Source organism: Urocitellus parryii, chromosome 8 (assembly GCF_045843805.1).
Source record: "Urocitellus parryii isolate mUroPar1 chromosome 8, mUroPar1.hap1, whole genome shotgun sequence".
Lineage (NCBI taxonomy): Eukaryota > Metazoa > Chordata > Mammalia > Rodentia > Sciuridae > Urocitellus > Urocitellus parryii.
The window spans coordinates 140,241,875-140,264,621 of NC_135538.1; the positions used below are offsets into that span (position 1 = coordinate 140,241,875).

The 22,747-nt window shown below is 36.8% G+C and overlaps 1 protein-coding gene across 1 annotated transcript in view; it reads right to left on the minus strand.

Annotated features, from left to right (window-relative positions):
- Window positions 1-22,747, minus strand: part of LOC113179858 (uncharacterized) — a 306,468-nt gene that overhangs the window by 67,742 nt on the left and 215,979 nt on the right. Inside the window, exons 15-16 of the mRNA XM_077801549.1 lie at window positions 22,397-22,560; window positions 3,673-3,832 (exon numbers count right to left, since the gene is read on the minus strand). Of these exons, the coding sequence (XP_077657675.1) occupies window positions 3,673-3,832; window positions 22,397-22,560 (324 nt within the window). The remainder of the gene's footprint in view (window positions 1-3,672; window positions 3,833-22,396; window positions 22,561-22,747) is intronic.

Here is a 22,747-nt window from a genome sequence, read left to right on the forward strand (position 1 = left end):
CAAAAAATCATTAGAGTTGCAAAATATTAGTTCCAGCTCCATCAGGCTGTGAGCTGCCCCTTCATGAATATATATTTTTTTTACTCCATGATAAATAGTTAATGAGGTAAAAATGACAAAATTTGCATGTAGGCAAATTAGTTTAATAGAATGATGTCTTTTCTGACTACTGAAAGTGACCTTTTCCTTATCAAAAAAAAAATAGTTGAAACACTGTGAAATTATCATCTGACTATCTTAACACAAGTGACAGATTGTATGTATGAACAATATAAAAATTATAAGATGCAATAATCTTAAATTCTCATCATACTGTAAATGTGTTCTGTGCTTTTGCATTTATCAATTTAATAAAAGGAAATAAAGCATATTATAAAGTGTCCATTGATGAAGCAATTTTTATTCTAGATCATAAAAGTAAGAAACATGTGCTTAACAGTATTATGAGACACATCTAGATCAAATCTGTAGAACACTAAAATTCTAGACTACTTACATGAAATACTTCTGTATTAAAATGCCTATTCTACTGTTAATTTGGCATTTTAGATTATAAATGATTTTTTCCAAACTGGCACTATGTCTTAAAATCAGTATATCGATTACTCCACAGGGCAACCTTGCTTGCTATTGAAACAAACCAAACAAGCAAACAGAAGACCGCATTGATAAGAATAACATACAGAAATTGATCATCAAAGGAAGTTTTTGAGGCACAACTATCCAGAGTATGAAGATGCATAAAACACAAGATATAGATAGATATAGATAGATGATAGATATAGATATATAGATATCCACTTAAGTTTGTATATACTAAAGAAACATAACCCTAAACCACAAGAAATAACTTCTGTTTAATGGACTTTCAAATGATTTGCATAAATATCTCCATGACGCTCAGTTCTAATGGAGGCCAAGTCTCTACTTGTGTATAGGGAACAATAGCTATTTATCTAGACATATGAATTTCCTTCAAAGATCCAACTGAATTAAGCCAAAATATACTCAATGACTTTGATTAAATTGTTTAATTATTAATCAAAGTAAAAATTGTTAATCAAATTTTCTTTTCTTTGATCCATTAAAATGTGTACACAAAAAAATGTGGACCCTCAAAGGTTTGAGTTCTCCTCCTGATTTCTACTCTTGCTCATCAGGGGCCATACAAATTAGTTTACAAAGAACAGCATAAATCTTCAACCCAAGGAACTAAATAATTTGAAACCTCATTCCATTTTTTTATCACATATATTAGCTTCCTCCTTCTCTATCTTGGTCTCTGTCTTCATTCCCTTGTTAACATAGAACTAATGAATACTCGAATAATACTCGAATAGTTCTGTTTTCCTGTTTTTTTTTTCCCCCCTTTTAGCTGTTGTTCAACTCCAATAATTTTGGTACTCAGCTTTGGATTGTTTCCAAATTCCTAAACTTCCATGTTGTGAAACTTAATAATGAAATAAAATGCACTCTACCTACCCCAGGCACTGTGAAATTAACTTAGAGAGGAAGTGCTCTTTGCTTAATTAATTTCAATAATTTTCGACCTTTACAAATCTTGCTGTTAGTCAAGGATGTTTGAAGAGAAGAAACCAGGATGAATATATGGTAGAATAAAATTTGTTTTGTCTCAGTTCAGGAATAGTGGTCTTGGACTTGTCTGTTAACTATCAAAGAAACAGAATTCAAGACATATTGAATATACTAATAGATTCCATATGGAATGTTCTTAAAAGCTAATGTTTAAATTTCTATCAAGTAGGGAATGGGACGAGGTTCATTATACGTTCATTCTCTGGGTAAATTAAGTAGATTCAATTATTCATGCATTCCTTCTTTTATATAGTCTTGAACAAATAGCCAGTAAACAGGTAAGGAATTCTAGAGACATAAGGATGGAGAAGTCATTCTTATTCCATAAGGAGATCTTAGTAAAAGAAAAAGGGACATATGAATGGGTAATTATCATATTATATGTTGGATGCTACAAGAATCAGAATTAAAAAAAAAAAAAACAGGAAATTTTAACAAAAAGGAAATGGTGCTCTTTGGGTTGGATCCATAGAAAAGACATTTGAGATGAGCCCTGGCTAGTGGTTAATAGGACATGAGGACTTGAAGGGTGTTCCCTCAACAGAAAGAAATGTACAGCAATGTGACACAGTTTGGAAGGTTCAGCAGATTATTCAAATTTTATGACTCAGTCATATCTTTGATTAGGAAGCATCTGAGTGGGAAGAGGTGGGAAGGATGGAGATAGAGAAGAGATGACCAAAAAATGTAGGGAAGAAGCCCATCAAATGGCAATCACATAATATTAAGAATTTTGAGGGTTTTTTTACTCCAAGCTATTGAAGAATTTATGACAGAGGAAGGCAAGGTCACATTTGGATGTTAGAAATGCCCCTGAGATAGGAGAATGAATTCCCAGACACAGTTAGCAAAGTATTGCTGTTCTTTAGCAGTTGGCTCTTGTGGGCCTGGATGCATGCAGTAGCAGAAGACTTAGAGAAGTCATGAAGAGAGTGGATTCTATAGCACTTAATGATCAAAAGAGTTTAGGAGGGGTTGGGGTTGTGGCGGTAGAGCACTCACCTAGCACTTACGAGGCCCTGGGTTCAATCCTCCACACCAAATAAAAAATAAGCAAACAAATAAAATAAAGATATTTTTTAAAATTAAAAAAAAATTCTAGGAGACGAGGGAAATCGAGATAGACTCTTGAGTTTGGGGCCTTCACAATTTAGAATAATTGAAACAGTATTATGTACAAAAATTATCAAAGTGTGAGTATGTGGTTTCCTGACACCGGTGAAATGCAATGTGCTCATTAAATAATATGTGTGAAACCAACTTTGTCTGGATCATACTGGATTTTAGGTATCCTTGAGATGACCCTCTGGAAACATCGAGTTACTAGGAAGTGAGGTGTCATCACCAGATACCCCTTTGAGAATCTTCAACAGAGTGGAAGACATTTTGAAAGGACGTTAACAAAAAACAGCATGAAGAGTAGGGAGAGTAATAAACCAGGTTAGAACCCTGGAGGACACTGAGGAAGAGGCTGGTGGAGGAAGGAAAGCCAAGAGGAAAAAGCCTAGAAGGTATATTATCAAGAGGGAGGAGAAGCCAGGGGACTGATAAGGGCCCCAAAGGTGGAAAGAACAGTCTCTTCCTCTTGTTCATGCAAGGCTACATTAAAGCCAATCATCAGTTCACACGCAGAAACCCTGTTACTAGCTCCTGTTATATTCCTCACAACCTTTATGCTGTTTTGTTACAAAGATATCAATATAGATATAGAACACACATATATAGAAATATATATATATACACACATGCACACATATATGTGTGTATATACATGTACACACAGAATACATATACACCCACAAACACAGGTATTAATAAATAAACACATGTATTAATAAATGTTTCTCTTAGAAAACAATAGTGCTAACCTATAAGAACCATCTGACCTAGTCTCTTTGAGTAATAAAAAATATATGAAGTGAAATTGAAAGATTTGTTTAAAAAAAAAAAAGAAAGTGGCAAATACAATATAAGTAACTGCAAGTACAACATAAGAAAATGTAACTTGTTGATAATGCAAACAAAATGAGTTTCTTTCGTGTAGCCAGAAAGCAAAACCACTTCATGTCAATGTACCTTCCTTCGTTCACCATTGATTCCTCTCCATTGCTGGGATCTTTTCACTATGTAACTTAGCTCCTGATTGGAAATCTCCAAATCATAAGGAATGAAGAACTTGGATTCTTCACTGTAGATACGCTGAAATGCATCCAATATCCAAGAGTCACTGTGCAACCTAAGGACAAAAGCATCTGTTATCTGTTTTTCCTTCTTCCAAATCTTACTTTTACTTTCAAAGTCTTAAATAATTTGTATATTTTTATCAATTTCTGTTTATTTAATTCATTTGTTCTTTTTTTTCCAGAAATCTATGATAATTCAAATTCCAGAAGTTATTTAGTACTTTTCTCAGCTAAATATTATAACTCATCCAAAAAGCAAATTTGATTGTTTTTGAAGTTATTTCCTACAAACTTATTGATTCTGATTGTTGATATCTAAGTAAAGACTTCAAAATATGAAGACAGACTTAACCATTTATGGGATTGTGGATATCCAGATTAGTTCAAATACTAGGAATTTGTCTAAAGAAATATTAAATTTGGATTTATACTTCCTCCATGAGTTGGTTTTAGTGTCTCCCATGATAGAAACTCCATTAATTCCTTGATTTTTAAGTAATATTTAGATGAGTATTCTAGACACTAATTAGATGCATGCTTATGACTTTTCCATTAAGTACCTTTAACCATAGAAAAGAGAAAAGGTGTTACCATCCTTAATCCACCATTTATTTTAATGTATGTTTTAATTTTCAAAATATTGAGTGGAATTGAAAATCAGGAAATTCCATATTTATCACTCACTCATTTTGTATACCTGGAACTAATCTAACAAGAAGAGTTTTACCATGCCACTAACTGTCCATAGGATAGACCAAGAACCCTAATGTGTATCAATAAACTACCATTTTTGTACTAGGGATATTCAGAGGTGCTTAACCACAGATCCAGCCACATCCCCAGCCTTGTGTGTGTGTGTGTGTGTGTGTGTGTGTGTTTATATTTTTTTACTTAGAGACATGGTCTTTCTAAGTTGCTTAGGACCTTGCTAAGTTGCTTTGAATTTGCAAACCTCCTGCTTCAGCCTCCGGAGCCTCTGGGATTACAGGCATGTGCCACTGTGCCCGGAGAGAATTAAATCTTTTAATAATGCCTAAGGCATAAATCACACTGTCCAGATATTTAGGCATCCCATAGAAGTGCCTTTCTACATAATGGAAGTGGAGGATTCATGGACAGTAATTTTTATTCTGATGGTCAGAATAATTAGATTTTGCTCTAGTGGACAGAATTGTTTTTTGTTTTTTTTACTTCTCATTATAATGGCAACTTCATATCCATTGTGTGATTGGAGCCTTACCTTAATCCTGCCTTTTGCACATTAATACTAAGATTAAACAAAGTTAGCCATACTGTCTACAAATAACAGACAGAATCCAAACTCAGGGCTAACTTCTAAATTTATTTCATTCCATAACATTGAGTTCAAATAACTAATGCAACTAATATCTTTGGTTCACTCACTACCTCTACCTTGATTCTTCCAAAATAGTAAAATAGACTTTTTGACTCTCACAGTAAAATAGGATCTGTGTGTCTTTTTTTATTTCTTAACCATTTTGCATTCCTCTCAATGAAAATAATCACAAACTGCCACTCTGCATAATTGATGACCCAGGACAGACTCAATGCCCTTGAGGGAGCAAACAGGGATTTGCGCATGCTCAGCAAGCCATCTATTGCTGAGAAACACCCCCATCCTGCCTACTACCATCTTGAATACACCAGTAGGTGGATTTTGTGCTGTTTGGAGAGTCTAGGTCAGCCATTCGAATGATTTACTGGTTGGCTTGTTAAACAAGAACTAGTCTTCGCCATTCTCTTAAGCTTGTTTAATGTAACATTCATCTTTTTTTTTCTTTTAATGGTGATAAGATTTAATGTAGTTAAATTACTGTCAATTTGCTGCCATAAACATTTTCTATATGAAGATTTTAAGTGCAGGATTATCAACAATGCAATTAACTTTGAATTAATTAGGAATCACAGTCCTGTTTCTGCGGGCTTCTGTTCCTTTTGCCCAGAAAATGTCTGTCTTGTTTTTATTTCTCTTTCATTCTGTGTGAAAGAATAATTATGTAAACATCCAAGCCTGGATCTACAGGACGGTAAACAAATGTTTTGACAGAGAATGAAATGGCACATTGGAATATGGAAAACTGTACAAAGATTAATTGCATTTCACTTAAAATTTTTTTTTTCCATTTTGGATGGTATTTTCTGGTGGAAAGCTCGATAAAGGGTTGTTAATGAGTCAATTTACTAACCTTTATTCGTTTTAGCATATTTTACAGCTCTTTATAGCCAGCTTACTTATCACACAAGGAAAAAACAGTCTATGGTTACAGATGCAAAATAAAAATAAACAAACTGAACATTAATAATTAAGTAATTTTTGATTACATAATTAGTCAAGTAATGGAACACCTATATAATGTGAAACACTTGATTCTATTAGATAAAAGGGAATTTTATCCTTTTGTGTATCTTTGATCCTCCACCTCTTTGGAAAGTTAGAGTCCAACATTATTAGGTAAATTTCTGAAAAATACAAATAAACAATGTGAAAAAGTTTCAATTTTATAAACATATTGGTGACATTGATGAAAGAGAAAGGAAAAACTATTCCCTTGCTAAGTACAGAATGTGAGTCATATGATTCTGATCCACTTGAGAATAACAATGAAATTATTCTCAAGTGGATCAGAATCATACACATACACATTTTTACTCATTTTCTGCCATTTTAGATGTATGTATGTGCATATAAAAATATCAAACTGAATTATGTAAAATTTAAACTATTGGATCCTATATGAGAGGGCAAAAAGAAAAGCACAGAAGAAATATTTTTTAACAATTAGTGGATCTGGAAGAAGAATATACAAGTTCATTGTAGAACTCTTGCAGCTTTTGTTGGCTTGAGTTTTTTTTTTTAATAAAAAAAGTGAAAATTTTATTCTATTCAAGTATATGTTGTGATATGGTAATGGTTGCAAATGTGGATTTCCTATAACAATATAATGATTCAATGGCTGAAAAACTTTTGTTATTTTTAAATTATTTCTTCAAAATGTAATTAAAAGAGAAACTACATTCCACCTGTCTGCAAAGCCTTAGGCATGATTGTTTATAGAAATAGGTCACATATTATGCCACAGGTTCCGATGATGGCCGATGAAACAAAGCAATTTACCAAGTCCTCTGCCCTGTGTCCTACATTTGCGGCAATTCATTGCTCGGTGAGTGGCAGAAGCTATTATGTTTGGTTCACATCTGAATGTGGGTCATTTACAGAAACCTAGTATGTGACATTTCTTTTAAAGCTAAAAAGGACAAGTGTGAACATTTAGCTACTGTACTACTTTAAGGGTCACAAAAAGGATGGAATCTATGACTTTGAATAGCTCTGGATGCAAATATGCATCTGAAAAAGAAGAATCAAACGTAATTGTTTCCTTCTAACTCCAAAAGTTGCAGGCACATTTGTTGGTGTGACTTTACACACGTGGTCGTCAATGTGGAAATACTTGTTTTTTCATAGTCACATCAGAAGGACACAGGGACAGCTCTGATAAGAGACAGCATATAAACAATCAAACTTTTTGTGTGTGTGTCACTAGCCCCTTTTTGCTGAAATCTATTCTCAGTTTTTCACACATGGAAGCCCACTTACTCCTTAGCAGAGCTGTTGAACACTTTAAACGAGGTGAATGACACACAAGCCGTAGGTATGAATGCAGTTTTTGTTGATTTTCCAGAAATCCTCAGATGCCCTCCATTCTGTTGAAGAGTGATTGAAATTCACATGACTTTGGCTTGAAATAATACTAAATAGAGGAAAAGAGAAACACAAGGGAGGATCTGTAAAGAGAGAAAGGAAGGCAAAGAGCATTTCAGGAAAAGGAGAAAGAGGGTCTGGGGCTATGGCTCAGCAGTAGAGCACTTGCCTTGCATGTGTGAGGCACTGGGTTTGATCCTTGGCACCACATAAAAATAAATAAACAAAATAAAGGTATAAACCAAAGAAAAAGAGAAAGAAATTCAGAAAATGAAATTGTTCATCGGATGGGAAGTGGTCTGAGACCCTCCCCTTGCTTCTTTATACAGAGTCCTGTCCTCCGTGTCCAGTTCTGAGAACAATGTCCTCCAAGGTATGTGTGCCCTCGAGGTTGAATGAGAAAATCATCCTCATTAGTTTCTTCACTCAGTTACCTGCAACTTTGGGGGATATGAGGGATGGATCACAACCAGCAGGGGTAAGACAAGGACTCCAGAAAGGTGTCACAGTGCTGAAGGTGGAGGTGACATAGTGATGTAAAGAGCACAGGACCTCACAGCAAGGCAGGACCCAGGTCCGTAAAGCACTCACAGTATGAGCAATAGGAAGGTGTTATATGGGCTCAAGTAAGAAGTGATGTTTCTTGTGGCTTAAAAACCATGACAGTTAGAGCAAAGAGAGCCTATTGAGAAAGAAGGAGTAGAAGAAGAAGAAGAAATATAACCTTACCCATTGGGGTGGGGGTCGTGTTAAAGTAAGTCAAGGAAGAGACTGGACATACTTTATAGATGGACCTTCAGCAGATGGTGGCTCTGGTGGCTGAGAGAGAGAATTTCAAGACAATACCCGGTTTCTTCTCATTTTTCTTTTTGTCTTTCTCTGCCTCCCTCTCCTCCTCCCTTCTCCCTTCTCTCACCCTCCCTCTCCCCTGCTCTCATTGTATGTAGATGGTGATCTATCCCATTTGCTGGGATGGGAAATCCTAGATGAAGAGAGATTTGAAAAAGGAGATGGTGGCTTTCTTTTCCAGATGTCTGTTTTGAAGTCCCTTTGGAGCCTAAATGTGACGTGGTTTGACATTAATCGAAAACTCTAAGTCGCTACACTAAATTTGGACTTACCTTGAAAGAACTAAAATTTAGAACTAAACAGAATAGCCTAGAAATCAGCTAGAAATATGCTGAATAAATTAATTTACAACACTGCCATTAGAAAACATAATTATAGTCAATATGAAGATTATTGAATAAACACCTGTAATACACATTTTGTACACTTTAATTGTATTCCTCAAAGTTTTAAGCCTGATTTTATTATCCATATCCTTTATTAAAGATAAAGGAGCAGGGTCAACAGACACCTCTGCCAAAGGACACAAAACCGGCAGGCTCAAGTCATTCTATCCAGGAGCTGAATCAGTGAATGACACTCATTCATTATAGAAAAGTTAACCCAAAAATGTGCTTTTTTTTCCTTTATCATTTTTAAGCTTAAATTTCGCTGGTTTTAGGTACACTCTCACTGTGTAGAATAGATCTCGCAACACCGAAGCTCTACAGCCATTAAACACCAATTCACCCTCCTCCACTCCCCAGACTTTGGTAACCACCTTTCTAATGTTCATGGTTGTAATTTTAACAACTTGAGGCACTTCAGATGAGTGGGATGGTGCCGAATTCATCTGGTCTACTTCTCCTAGCATTATTTATTTGGCATTCATCGATGTTGTAACATGTCACGGGATGGCCCTCCTTTTCGCATCTGCATAATATTCTTATTTCATTGTATGGCTATTCTACATTTCCTTCCTTCATCCATTCATCTGTTGATAGACATTCGGGTTACTTCTACCTCCTGGCAATTGTGAATGATGCTGAAATGAACATGGAGGGGCAGTGCAAATATCTCTTAGATATGTCCTGCTTTTAATTCTTTGGAAATACACCTGATGTGAGATTGCAAGATCAGATAATTTTATTTTTAATGTTTTGAGGAATCTCCACCTGGTGGTACACAATGTATTATTGTATTATTTTTTATTCCCATCCAAAGTGCTCAGGGTTCCAGTTTCTCTCTGTCTTTTCCAGCATTTGTTACTTTCCATCATTTTTTTAGGAATGGTCTGGTTACACGTGAGGTGATGTCTCATTGGGGTTTGTATTTCCCTTTTCCTAATAATGAGTGATGTTGAGCATCTTCTTTTTTTACACCCTTAACAGAAATGTCTCTTCAAGTCCTGTTGCTGACTTTTTAATTTTTTTTAAATTAGAGCTATTTTTTTTTCCATTGGTGAGCTGAAGAAATTCCTTTTGTGGTCTGAATATTAATCCCTTATCAAATAAAGGATTTTCAATTATTCCATCCTGTAAGTTGCCTTTTTTACTGTATTGTTTCCTTAGATGAGTAGACATTTTTAAGTATGATGTAGTGTCGTTTGTCTGTTTTGGATTTGTTCCCTGCATTTTTGTGGCCACATCCAGGAACCTTTTGCCAAGAGTGATCTCATGAAGTGTGAAAGCTCTCTGCAAAGTCTCCATATGCCGAGTCAGAGGGTACGTGATTGGATTTTTTTAAATCCACACTGGGGGAGTCTGTGATTATTGTGAGAGCTAATAATATATTGATTAGGGTTAGGATTCTATTCTTCCTGAGAATCAACTCTACCGGCTCATATTGACTAATATTCCTTCGAGGCTACTGACTCCCTAGTCTAGGAAGGAGGATCTGTCCTAGGGAAATCCAAACTGTAAAGAGGAAGTGAACCAGAACAACTGTGGCAGCACTTTCTCAAGCTGAACTTACCAGCCCAGCACTGATAAAAGGCCCGTGTCAAGTTCAAGGTCAGTGGCTAAGAGGACGGCTGCTCAGGTGCTGAACCCAGATTAAAGGCGGAGACACGGTCTGTCAGATAGGCTCCTTTGCAAGTGTGACCAGGATCACCAGGAGCTCATCTGTGATGGTGCACATCTAAGCATGCCTCATATTAACCTACTTCACAGATCATTAGGGAAGACTACTTGGGCAGGGAGGCAGAGGATGGGGGCTGGGTACAGTCGAATCAAGACTTGGAGATATCAAGGTAGAGCAGAGGACTGTCGAGAAGGGAGTTTAAAGGAGGTTCTGCATCTCTGACACGGTTATCACTTCCCTGGGCTCTTTGCATTTGGATTCTTTGTGTCTATCAAGTTAATGTTCTTCATTTCTTCTGCTATGAGCATTGTTCTGAAACTTCGTAACTTTTCACATTGCACCTTATTTATTTATTGTTGGCTCTTGCCAAAACAAAACAAACCAAACCAAACCAACCTAAAACCCTACTCTGATCATTTTGGTAACTACAATGACTCATGTGAGAGCTGCGTGTATACATTTTCATAGTCCGTTATACCCGGCTGAGTATTCAAAATCAAAAACTCTTGAGAGATGTGTCATTTAAACATGTAGCCTGTCAGTTGTATCTTATTTGAAAGCCATCTCTTTGTCATATAAGAGATTGTATTCCTCTATTTATTCAAGTAATTAATTCAATGGAACTTGTGTTCCATTGTATTCCAGGCACTTTTATTTTTATTTTATTTTTTTAATAGAGAGAAAGAGAAGGGTGAATTATGACCAAAAAGCTTATCCCCAATCCAGTCCAATAATTTCATTTTATTTTGCTCCAATGTTTCTCTTTCATTCAAATTGACCACTGCTGTAACATCCAAATACATGGTACAGTGTTCAACGGGTCACTTTTATGCACATCTAATCCTACTTCATTGGAGGCAGGAATTCTAAAGAAGTTGTTTTATTTGTTTGGTTATCTATCCAATTGTTTTGGTGAAAAGGATGGTGAAAACTCTTCAGGGGGAGTTTTAGAGAGATCATACAAGATGCAGACAGCCATGAGGACCGGGGGCAGGGAGGGTGGGGCAGGCACAGGTCCATGGGGACGACACCATCAGGTGCAAGTATTTACATGAAAGTGCACAAGGAAACTTCTCACCCCAACTACCTTAAACTAGCCCAACCCTAGGATTTGGGCTTTGCCAAACAGATGACCATTCACCTTGTCATTTCCTCCAAGTACACATGCCTTCCTGACACCTGCTCAGCACATCTCACATGCTGTTTCCTATATCTTGAGATGAAAGCAGAATTTCTAAGTAAATCATTTTAGTTTCTATTGTCCTGGAGGTTTTAGAATCAGGCTAATTTTCAATGCACAAGAGCCAAGCTATGGAAACCTTCAACAGATAAATGGATAAAGAAAATTCAATGTATGTACACAATGGACTATTGCTCAGCTATAAAGAAAAATGAAATTATGGCATTTGCCAGTAAATGGATGGAACTGGAGAATATCATGCTAAGGGAAATAAGCCAGTCCCCCAAACCCAAAGGTGGAATGTTCTTTCTGATATGTGGATGCTAACTCATAACAAGGGAAGATTGGGAGGGGAAGTAGAGAAGATAACTGGATTAGACAAAGGGAAATGAAAGGAAGAAAGGAGAATGGGAATAGGAAAAACAGTAGAATGAGCCAGACATAACTTTCCTATATGTGAATACATGTCCAGTGTAAGTCCACATCAAGTTTAACCATAAGAATCGGATCCAAATTGGAATGGGTTACACACCATGTATGTACAATATGTATATTATACCCTATATAATATACCCTACTGTTATGTATATCTGAAAACAACAAATAAATTTTAAAATTAAAAAAACCCCACAGAATCAGGCTAATTTAACAAAAGTCAACTCACCAAATAACCAATTGGTTATTTAGTCTTAACTAACTGACAAGTTTTTGTTTTGTTTTTAAGAGAAAAAAAATCATATCAAGGAACATTCAGTTAAACTTTCCCAGCTTCTTGCAGCTAGCGATACGAAAAGTTGGGGGAGAAAAGCACACTCTGTCTACTGAAGACATATAGCAGGGGGATGAGCACTCAGTGTGGCTCCATGGCCCACCCCAGAGTTCTCAGGATCTAAGAGCAGAGAAGGGACCCTGAAGTACATGCACCCACAGCAATGAGCCATTTTCATTACAACTCTCCAGTTTACTGGAGCTGATGCGATATGGTATCTAAACCTCTGAAAAAGGTCTGTTCCTATTTAAGCATGTCATAATGTGCATAGGCCATTTCTATCAGGGTGTATTAGTTAGGGTTCTCTAGAGGAACAGAATCAACAGGAGGTAGGATTATAAAAAGGGGACTCGTTAGACTGGCTTATCCAACCAGAAACTGGATAGTAATGGCCATCTGCATAATGGCCATCTGCAGGCTGGAGAGCTGGAGGAAGCAGAAGCTGTGCCATCCAAGAGGCTGAAGCCTCAAAACAAGAGGGATCAATGGTATTACCCCAGTCTGAGACAGAAGGCTTCTGGAAAGTTCCTGGAGAATCACTGGCAGAGTGCACTTTGGAAGAATGAAGGACTGAGAGTCTGATGTTGTCAGGCAACGGAGCAGCAATCAAGAACCCATTCAAGAAGAATCAATGCAGAAAAACCATTTGACAAAATACAGCACCCATTCAAGTTCAAAACACTGGAAAAACCAGAGATAATAGGCACATACCTCAACACGTAAAAGGTATCTATTCCAAAACTAAGGTCAGCATTATTCTCAATGGAGAAAAATTGAAAGCATTTCCTATAAAAACTGGAACAAGACAAGGATGCCCTCTTTCACCACTTCTATTCAGCATCATTCTGGAATCACTAGCAAGAGCAATTAAATAAAAGAAAGAAATTGAAGGGATGTGAATAGGAAAAGAAAAGGAAAACTATCACTATTTGCCAGTGACATGATTGTACATCTAGAAGATCTAATAAAATTCCACCAGAAAACTTCTGTAACTAATAAGTGAATTTAAAGAAGTAGTAGGATATAAAATCAACACCCATAAATCAAACACATTCCTAAACATCAGTGATGAATCCACTGAAAGAGAAATTAGGAAAACTACCCCATTCGCAATAGCCTGAAAAAATAATAATAATTGGGAATCAATCTAACAAGAGGTGAAAGACCTCTACAATGAAAAACTACAGAACACTAAAGAAAGAAATGGAAGAAGACCTTAGAAGATGGAAAGATTTCCTATATTCCTGGATAGGCAGAATTAATATTGTCAAAATGGCCATACCACCAAAAGCATTATACAGATTTAATGCGATTCCTATTAAAATCCCAATGACATCCTTCTTAGAAATAGAAAAAGCAATCATGAAATTTATTTGGAAAAATAAGAGACCCAGAATCGCTAAAGCAATCCTTAGTTAAAAAAAAAAAAGTGAAGCAAGAGGCATCACAATACCAGACCTTAAGCTATAATACAGAGCTATAAAGAAATGACTCAGTATTGGCACCAAGCAGACATGTAGACCAGTAGTACAAAATAGAAGACACAGAGACAAACCCACCCAAGTACAGTTACCTCATACTAGACAAAGATGCCAAAAACATACATTGGAGAAAAGATAGCCTATTCAACAAATGGTGCTGGAAAACTGGAAATCCTTATGAAGAAAAATTAAATTAAACCTCTGTCTCTCATCCTGCCAAAAAAATCAACTCCAAGTGGATCAAAGACTTAGGCACTAGAACAGAGACCCTGCACCTAATAGAAGAAAAAGTAGACCCAAATCTTCTTCCCATATTGACCTAGGATCTGACTTCCTTAACAAGACCCCTAAAGTGTAAGCAGTAAAATCAAGAATCAAATGGGATGGATTCAAACTAAAAAGCTTCTTCTCAGCAAATGAAACGATCAATAATGTGAGGAGAGAGTCTACAGATTGGGTGAAAATCGTTACCACCTGCATCTCAAAATAAAGCATTAATCTCTAGGATATATAAAGAACTCAAAAAATTTAACACCAACAAACAAAAAAACAAACAAATAAGCCAATCAATAAATGGGCTAGAGAACTGAACAGACACTTCACAGAAGAAGAAATACAATCAATCAACAAATATATGAAAAAAATTCAACATCTCTAGCAATTAGAGAAATGCAAATCAAAAGTACACTTAGATTTCATCTCACTCCATTCAGAATGGCAATCATCAAGAATACAGACAACAATAAATGTTGGTGAGGACATGGGGAGAAATGTACACTCATGCATTGCTGGTGGGACTGCAAATTGGTGCAACCTCTATGGAAAGCAGTATGGAGATTCCTCAGAAAACTTGGAATGGAACCACCATTTGACCCAGTTATCCCATTCCTCAGTCTATACCCACAGGACTTAAAATCAGCATACTACAGTAATTCAGCCATATCACATTTAAACTATGATTGCTCATTCTCTGCAAACTCTAAAGAACTATGTAAATAGCTTGTAGATCTTTGGTGCTATGCAGATTTTAAGGATTTATAATCAGACCACATTTGTATGATACCAGTGAAGACTTTTTGGGATGGAGTGTGCAAGGCCAAATATACATCCAACTCATGGATGGGGCTCACCCCATCCGTCATCCTTATGGTAAATACCTAAAAATGAATATTTGGTAAAAAGATAAATTTTGCAAAAGAAGCTCTAGAAAAAAAAGAAGTTCATTTTGTGCATCATACTAGAAACAGAAGAATCTAAACTGCTTAAAACTCAATAGGATGGGAAAATAATTAATATCATTAGGTATTAATTAATTATATGTATTATTATGTATATTAACTTGATATAATTAAGTAATTATATCAAGGTAAACAACACACCAGTAAAAACAGATAAAAGGGTGCTCCGTTTAGATCATGACACTACCCAATTCCAATGACTTCCACCTGGCCCATGAAAAGAAGTTCAATGGAAAAAAATCAGACCTTATGAACACAGAAGGAAATAACTATAAAACTTCAAAATGAGGAAGGCTTTTTAAAAAACTGAGTCATTTAAATAAGTCACAAAATGATAAAAGACTTTGCCACATGTAAATGTATTTATTTTAAAATCAAAATAAACTTATACAGTGATTAAGAAATGGAAAATATCTGTTCAAACTATGACAAAAGAGTTAACACTGTCAATATCTATAAAGCTCCTATAACTGAGTAGGAAAAACATTTGAAAGATCTATAGAAAATAAAGCAAAAACGACAGTTAAAAGGCAATTCACAGGAAAGGAAATATAAATGAGTAATGAACATATTAAGAATGTGTAGAAGCTAGTAAGCAAAAGAATACACATTTGGAAAAATCATGAAATTCAGTATTAGACTAAAAAGGTTAATGCATGATGTGAATATAGGTCTATAAGCCTCCTTACCCATAAAACTTTCTCGAAACAATTCTGCAATACCTATCAAGTGTCTTAGAAACATCACACAGTCTGAACTGTTATGCATGGGTCTCTAGGATCCTATGCAAAGACTAATTTAAAATGTGGACACCACCATGTGCCTTAAGATGTTCATTAGAATTATTTATAAGATGCATAAAATGTGAAACAATCTATTGCCCAGCAATAAAGAAATACTTAAATGTCATACAGGCATTGCATGTTTATGAAGTTAGTAAAGAATGCAAAATGTATCATATAATATTAAGTAGAAAATCACCACATGAAGTTATATTCATGGTAGATAATTTCAATTTTGTAAAAAATAAATATATATAGGAAAAAAATCAGAATAAATTTACGATCAGCAATGTTTTGTCTAGATGAGGAAATTATTGGTGTGCTTTTCACTTACTTTTTGACTCTTTTCTGCAGTTTCAACTTTTGCCTAAATATTTATTCTTTCTAACTATAAAATCAAGTCAAAATAATTATGCCTTTTCAAGTCACCTCTCCTACCACAGCTACGGGGGAGTGAGAATTTTTCTAGTAGAATCCCTTCAGCAAGAAATGACTCAGGCTTTTGGAGGAATGACAACCAATTAGCGGGCCTCCAGAGGGCCCAATCTGGGGCTTACACAGCAGACCCCACAATGTGAGCTTCCGGTGCCCAGAGCTAAACAAAACTCTCTATTAACAACCAGCACCAGAGACTTAATTTCACTGTTGTTCCCATAATGCCAGCTGTGTTTTCACTACTGTCTCCACAGCCTCCATGGAAAACACAGAACGACTTAGGGTGGCTGTGTTAACATTTGGATTCAGCACACACTAACCTAAGTCAGTCAACGTGCAATTCTACAGTGGCACTTTTCACCAAGGTAAGTCCTCATGATGTCTGGGTCTCTTTCTTATTGTCAGGCCAGTGCAAAACCCACTTTCACTGTCCAGACACATCTGCTGTGGATGGCGCTTCCTTCATAGAACTGGTCCACCCAGCATTAGGCCATTTCAGAGAAAGATACCTTATGAATAGCAGCATGGAGAGGTTTTTTTGTTGTTGTTGTTTTCTTTCACACTCTGGAGGAACTTTATTGATGCATATGGAAAAGATAGAAAAGACAGATATTTTTTTCCCTGTAGGAAATTACTTTATCATTATTAAAAAAAAGATTAAAAAAATAAAAAAGGAAGGAAGAGAAAGAAAGAAAGAAAGAAAGAAAGAAAGAAAGAAAGAAAGAAAGAAAGAAAGAAAGAAAGAAAGAAAATAGAGGAAATAATGATAAGGGTATCTGCTTCTAAAATACAAGCAAAACCTTACTTTGGATAACTGAGCATGCCTAGTTCCAACAAGGCAGGACAGTAGGAGCTACACTGAGTATTATTTACCCTACATTTTCCAGTTTATTTCTCTATAATGCCCATACACTCCATCACCTTTGCTTTGACCTTAGTCATTCTGTGTCCATTACTGAGCGGAATTCCCATTCCTACATACATCTCCCCATAGGGTCATTTTTCTCTTCTTTTTTAAAGCAAATGCCCATTTTTTTTTTTGAGTAGCAAAGGTTTAAATTCTATTTGGTGCACTAATTCTTCACTTTTTTGTTACTTTATAATTAATCTAGATGATTAAAATGTATGTCTCAGTGAATAGTATGGCTGTAAACAGTCATTTTAAGTGAAAGGAGATGTATTAGTGGGGGAATAAATGATACATAACAATACCTAGTGAATCTTACAGAAATCTAAACTACATGATGTAGCACTTCATTTCTTTAACTTCTCTTGGAAGCACTAGTCATTTGAAATAATATAGTGATAACTCATGTGGAGCGTCATAGAATTTACACATATGTGTTATTTTTACCCTGATGTACAAGGAAATGCCTAAATTCTAGCGAATAAGACAATCTTCCCTCAGGCTACACTGCAAGCGAGTGGTCAAAAGAAAACCGGATGATCAGAGAAGACTCTTGCCTTCCCCAGGAAAGGAAGCGCCCTGGAAAGATGACGTACAGCACTTATGACATGTCAAAGTACAAACCAAGCCTGGACCTAAATAACACACATGCCCTGGAGAGCTAGGCAATTTTACTACAGCTGTTAGTGACCTAAGGGCCGCATCAGAGAATGATCCATCTACTGAAGGAAGATTTGAGGAGGGAATTCACCTCCTCCAATAAGAATTGCTATTACGTGTGAATTTCCCTGCATCCTGCCACAAACCACCCAGGATCTGCATTCACTCTCTCCTCTCCTCGATCACATCATGAGACAAGGTCTTTTGTGTCAGGTTGTCTCTGTGCAAAGTTGTCTCTGTGCTCCACTGCATGTCTTCAGAGACCTTCCTCAACCTATCATCCTCCTTTGCTTGGGTTATTGGTAGCAGTTCCCTTCCCTGTAGAATTTTCAACTCTGCCTAGAAGTAGATTCAAGCCACAACCATTTTTAGAAGTCACTTTTTAAGCTATCTTTTTCTAATCACTGTCCATTTGTAGCAGAGCTCTCAGGAAAAAGAGTGGATGAGTGCAGACCCTTTGCTCTCATCCTGGACTCAGTTCACCCACTTTGATTTAGCCTCCATCCTGCAAGGCAATGAAGCCCAAGGCTTCCACCCCACAAAACCATAGCCAACTGACTTGCTGAGCTCTACATTCATCTTTGAACTTCTTATAACCTATGTTCCCTTGGCAACATCAAAGATATCTCAAGGTCAATCTGAATGGAAATTTAGCTCATTAACTCCTGAAAGTTTACTTTCTTTTCCTTCTTCTCCTTCTCCTTCTTTTTTTTTTTTTATCATGGTACTGGGAATTGAACCCAAACATTCTTAGCCACTGAGCTACATCCCCAGCACCTTCTATTTTCTTTTTCAAGATAGGGACTCACTAAGTTGCTGAGGCTGGTCTCTAACTTACAGTCCTCCTGCCTCAGCCTGCCTTGTTGCTCGGGAGGCTGTAAGATAGAAGGATCTGGAGTTCAAAGCCAGCCTCAGCAAAAGTGAGATGCAAAACAACTCAATGAGACCTTGTCTCTAAATGAAACACAAAATAAGGCTGGGGATGTGGCTTAGTGGTTGAGTATCCCTGAGTTCAATGTCCAGCACCTACCCCCCACCAAAAAAAAAAGGAAAGAAATCACATCTTTCCTAGTGGCCTGTGGAGGACACAGGAAGGAACCATTTTGCAGCCACCATGGGGGGGCTGGCAGCAGAGGGAGCCAATTTCTGGCAGATCAGAGGCTGACCCATAAAATAGTCCTGACAAACGAATGCTGCATGACAGAGAATATGCCTAAGAGACCAGGAGAAAATCAAGCTTGGATAGAGGTTTTCACAGGGGACTACTGGTCATGGAAACCCACCCAGCTCTCCCCTTCCCCTCCAACCCAGCTGCTTGCAGGAAGAGATGCATCTGTCCAGGAATTCAAAAGGGTAGAGGGCAGGAGAGATTGAGTTTGGAGACTAAACCCAAGACCAGGAAACATGGGGTCTGCAGGGAATGGAGTGGACTAAGAACTGGGTCTTCCCCCACACAGGTGGAACTGAGAGATGATCTCTGGGGTACAGTCTTCCAGTATGGACCAGTAATTGCTGGGCCCTGGAGGTGGGTTGATTTAAAATCTGCAGACCAACTGGCATTCAGCAAAGAGCCTGGGGCATATCTAAACCTAAACCCCTGCTCCAGGATTCCCGCCTCCAGGATTAATTCTCTCACCCTAGCTCTGAGGGTCCAGCAAGCATCACACTCCAGACCAAACCCAGTGGAGAAGAGAAGCTGAAAATCTTTTGCTCTCCAATGGAAACAATTCTTCAACTTTTCATCAATTTTTTTTTTCTCTTACATTTCAATCCTTTTTGAAACCAGCTATTTTTCATGGATCAGTTTATTAAGGACCAGAATGTCTGGTTAGTATATTTCAGTTTTATTTTGTATTCTTTTATTTTTAATTTTTTCTTTCTATTTTCACAATTTTTACTATATATGTATATATTTTTCTCACTTATCTGTTTCCCTTCATTCTCTTTCTCTCTTTTCTTCTATTGTTCTTCTTTCACTCTTCCTTTATTATTTTTACTTTTTTTCCTTTCCCCCTCCCTCATAATCATCCTATACCACTTCTGTTTTCTCCTTATCTGCCACTTGAAATTGCAAACCCTTTTGCAAGCTTACTGTTTTTATTGTAATTAATAACTGATCATATCATTTCTGTTTATTGTGACAAAACTGTAGCTGTCTTATCAGGAGCTATTTGGTTTAATGCTGTACATTGTTTGCATTGGTTGTGGTTATTATTTATCTCCCCCTTAATGGCAAGGTACTGGAAACCTACAAGGACACTGTAATTCTCCAGGGTAGAAACTGTACTGCCTCAGATCCATACGGCTAGATGGGTAGACACACAAGCAACATGAAAAAAACAAGGGAACAAAGCACCACAAACAAACCAGGATGCTCCAATAACAGGATCCATTGACACCACAGTGGAAGAAATGTCAGAGAAGGAGTTTAGAGTGCACTAGTTAAACTGATCCATGACATAAAGGATGATATGAGTGAAATTAAGAAAAGAAAATTTCAGACCAATATCCCTGATGAACATAGGTGAAAAAAATCTCAATAAAAATTCTGGCAAATAGCATACAAAAACATATTTAAAAGATAGTGCACTACAATCAAGTGGGGTTCATCCCAGGGATGCAAGGTTGGTTCAACATACAGAAATCAATACATACAATTCATCACATCAATAGACATAAAAACAAGAATTTCATGAATATCTCAGTAGATGCAGAAAAAGCATTTGACAAAATAAAGCATCCATTCATGTTCAAAACACTAGAAAAACTAGAGATAGTAGAAACAAACCTCAACATTATAAAAGTAATCTATGCTAAACCCAAGACCAACATCATTCTAAATGGAGAAAAATTGAAAGCATTCCTTCTAAAAACTGGAACACACAAGGATGCCCTCTTTCACCAATTCTATTCAGTATCACCCTGGAAACTCTAGCGAGAGCAATTACACAGAAGAAAGAAATTAAAAGGATATGAATAGGAAAAGAAGAACTCAAATTATCCCTATTTGTTGATAATATGATTCTATATTTAGAAGACCCAAAAAACTCAACCAGAAAACTTTCAGAGCTCATAAATGAACTCATCAAAGTAGCAGAATATAAAATTAACACCCATAAATCAATTGTGTTAATATACATCAGTAAGGAATCAACTGAAAGAGAAATTAGGAAAACTACCCCATTCACAAGAGCCTCAAAAAATAAAATATTTGGAAATCAACCTAACACAAGACGTGAAAGACCTCTACAATGAAAACTACAGAATACTAAAGAAAGAAATTTAAAAAGACCTCAGAAGATAAAAAGATCTCCCATGCTCTTGGATAGGCAGAAAAAAATATCATCAAAATGGTCATACTACCAAAAGCACTGTGCAGATGAAATGCAATTCCCATTAAAATTCCAATGACTTTCTTCATAGAAATCAAAAGAGCAATCATGAAATTCATTTGAAAAAAAATAGCAGACCCAACGCAGGGCACAGTGGTGCATGCCTGTAATGCCAAGTAGCTTGGGAGGCTGAGGCTGGAGGATCTCAGGTTCAAAGCCAGCCTCAGCAATTTAGCAAGGCCCTAAGAAACTCAGTGAGACCCTGTCTCTAAATAATATTCAAAAGAAAAAAGGGGGGGGCTAGAGATGTGGCTCAGTGGCTAAATGCCCCTGAGTTCAATCCTGGGGAGAGAGAGAGAGAGAGAGAGAGAGAGAGAGAGAGAGAGAGAGAGCGCGAGCCAAAGCTCAACAGACCCTTATCTTTACAATATACAAAAAAAAAAAAAAAAAAAAAAACTCAAGTTAAAAGTTTCATGACAATGGTCCTGACAATGACTTCATGGATGTGAGACCAAGAAGTGCAGGCAAAAAAAAAAAAAAAAAAGAAGGGAGGGAGGGAGGGAGAGAAGGAAGGAAGGAAAAAAAAGGGGGGGGGATTGCACCAAACTGAAGAGCTTCTGCCCAGCAGGAAAAAAAAATCAATAAAAAAATGTCTGCCTAGCCCTTTTTACTGCCCTATATTTGTTGCTTGTCTTATTGTTCTTCACGCATGAGTGCACACACACACACACACACACACACACACACACACACAAACACTATTAAATTGATGACCCTATGACTTGCAGGATCAAAGCCAGAGGTTGATTCTTACTTGGGTGATTTGGGGCAGGCAGTGGGAAGTGTGGGAAGAAAGCAAGTTGGAAGACAGAGGAAAAAAGAACTGTAGACAAGCTTCCCAGGAAATTTCCCAGCCTTGGATACCAGGGGATAACTGGTTTCATGTCGATTCTTAGTTTGGAGAAATCAATATAATGATTCACAGTGAAATCAGCTCTCTGTTCCATGGGAGAAATATTTCTGTAAAAGGCAAATCATTGTTTGGCTGCTTTTCATTGTGGGTGTTGCCCATCACCATAGACATGGTCACCTGAGTGATGTACAGATGTCACTGACTTCTTGAACCATATTTGCACAAGCTAACTGCATTCCCAGACTAGAAGCTAAACATGCTGAAGAATTAAATCATGGAAGCACCTTACCTGAGACAATACAAATACAAAATCAGGGCAGAAATGATGAACAGGAGAATGTAAAGTAGCATCGTGATCATCACACCAAGAATCCCAGGCTGCTTGCTTCTTACAAATGCCCAGTAGAGCTTGGCTGCATCGGCCATAGGCATCTCCCCATCAGGTGTAAGCCTCTGACAGAAGAAAACAGATTAAAAGAGAAGGGATGGAAAATGATTTTCAACTTTAGATTAATATAAAGACTCTATGATACCATAATTTGTTTTTAAATTAAATCTTCTAACAACTAAAAATTGCCAGATCTTTAGCTGCACAAAGAAAAGAAAATAGGCTAGGATTTTGCATGCTTGGTTTACTGGG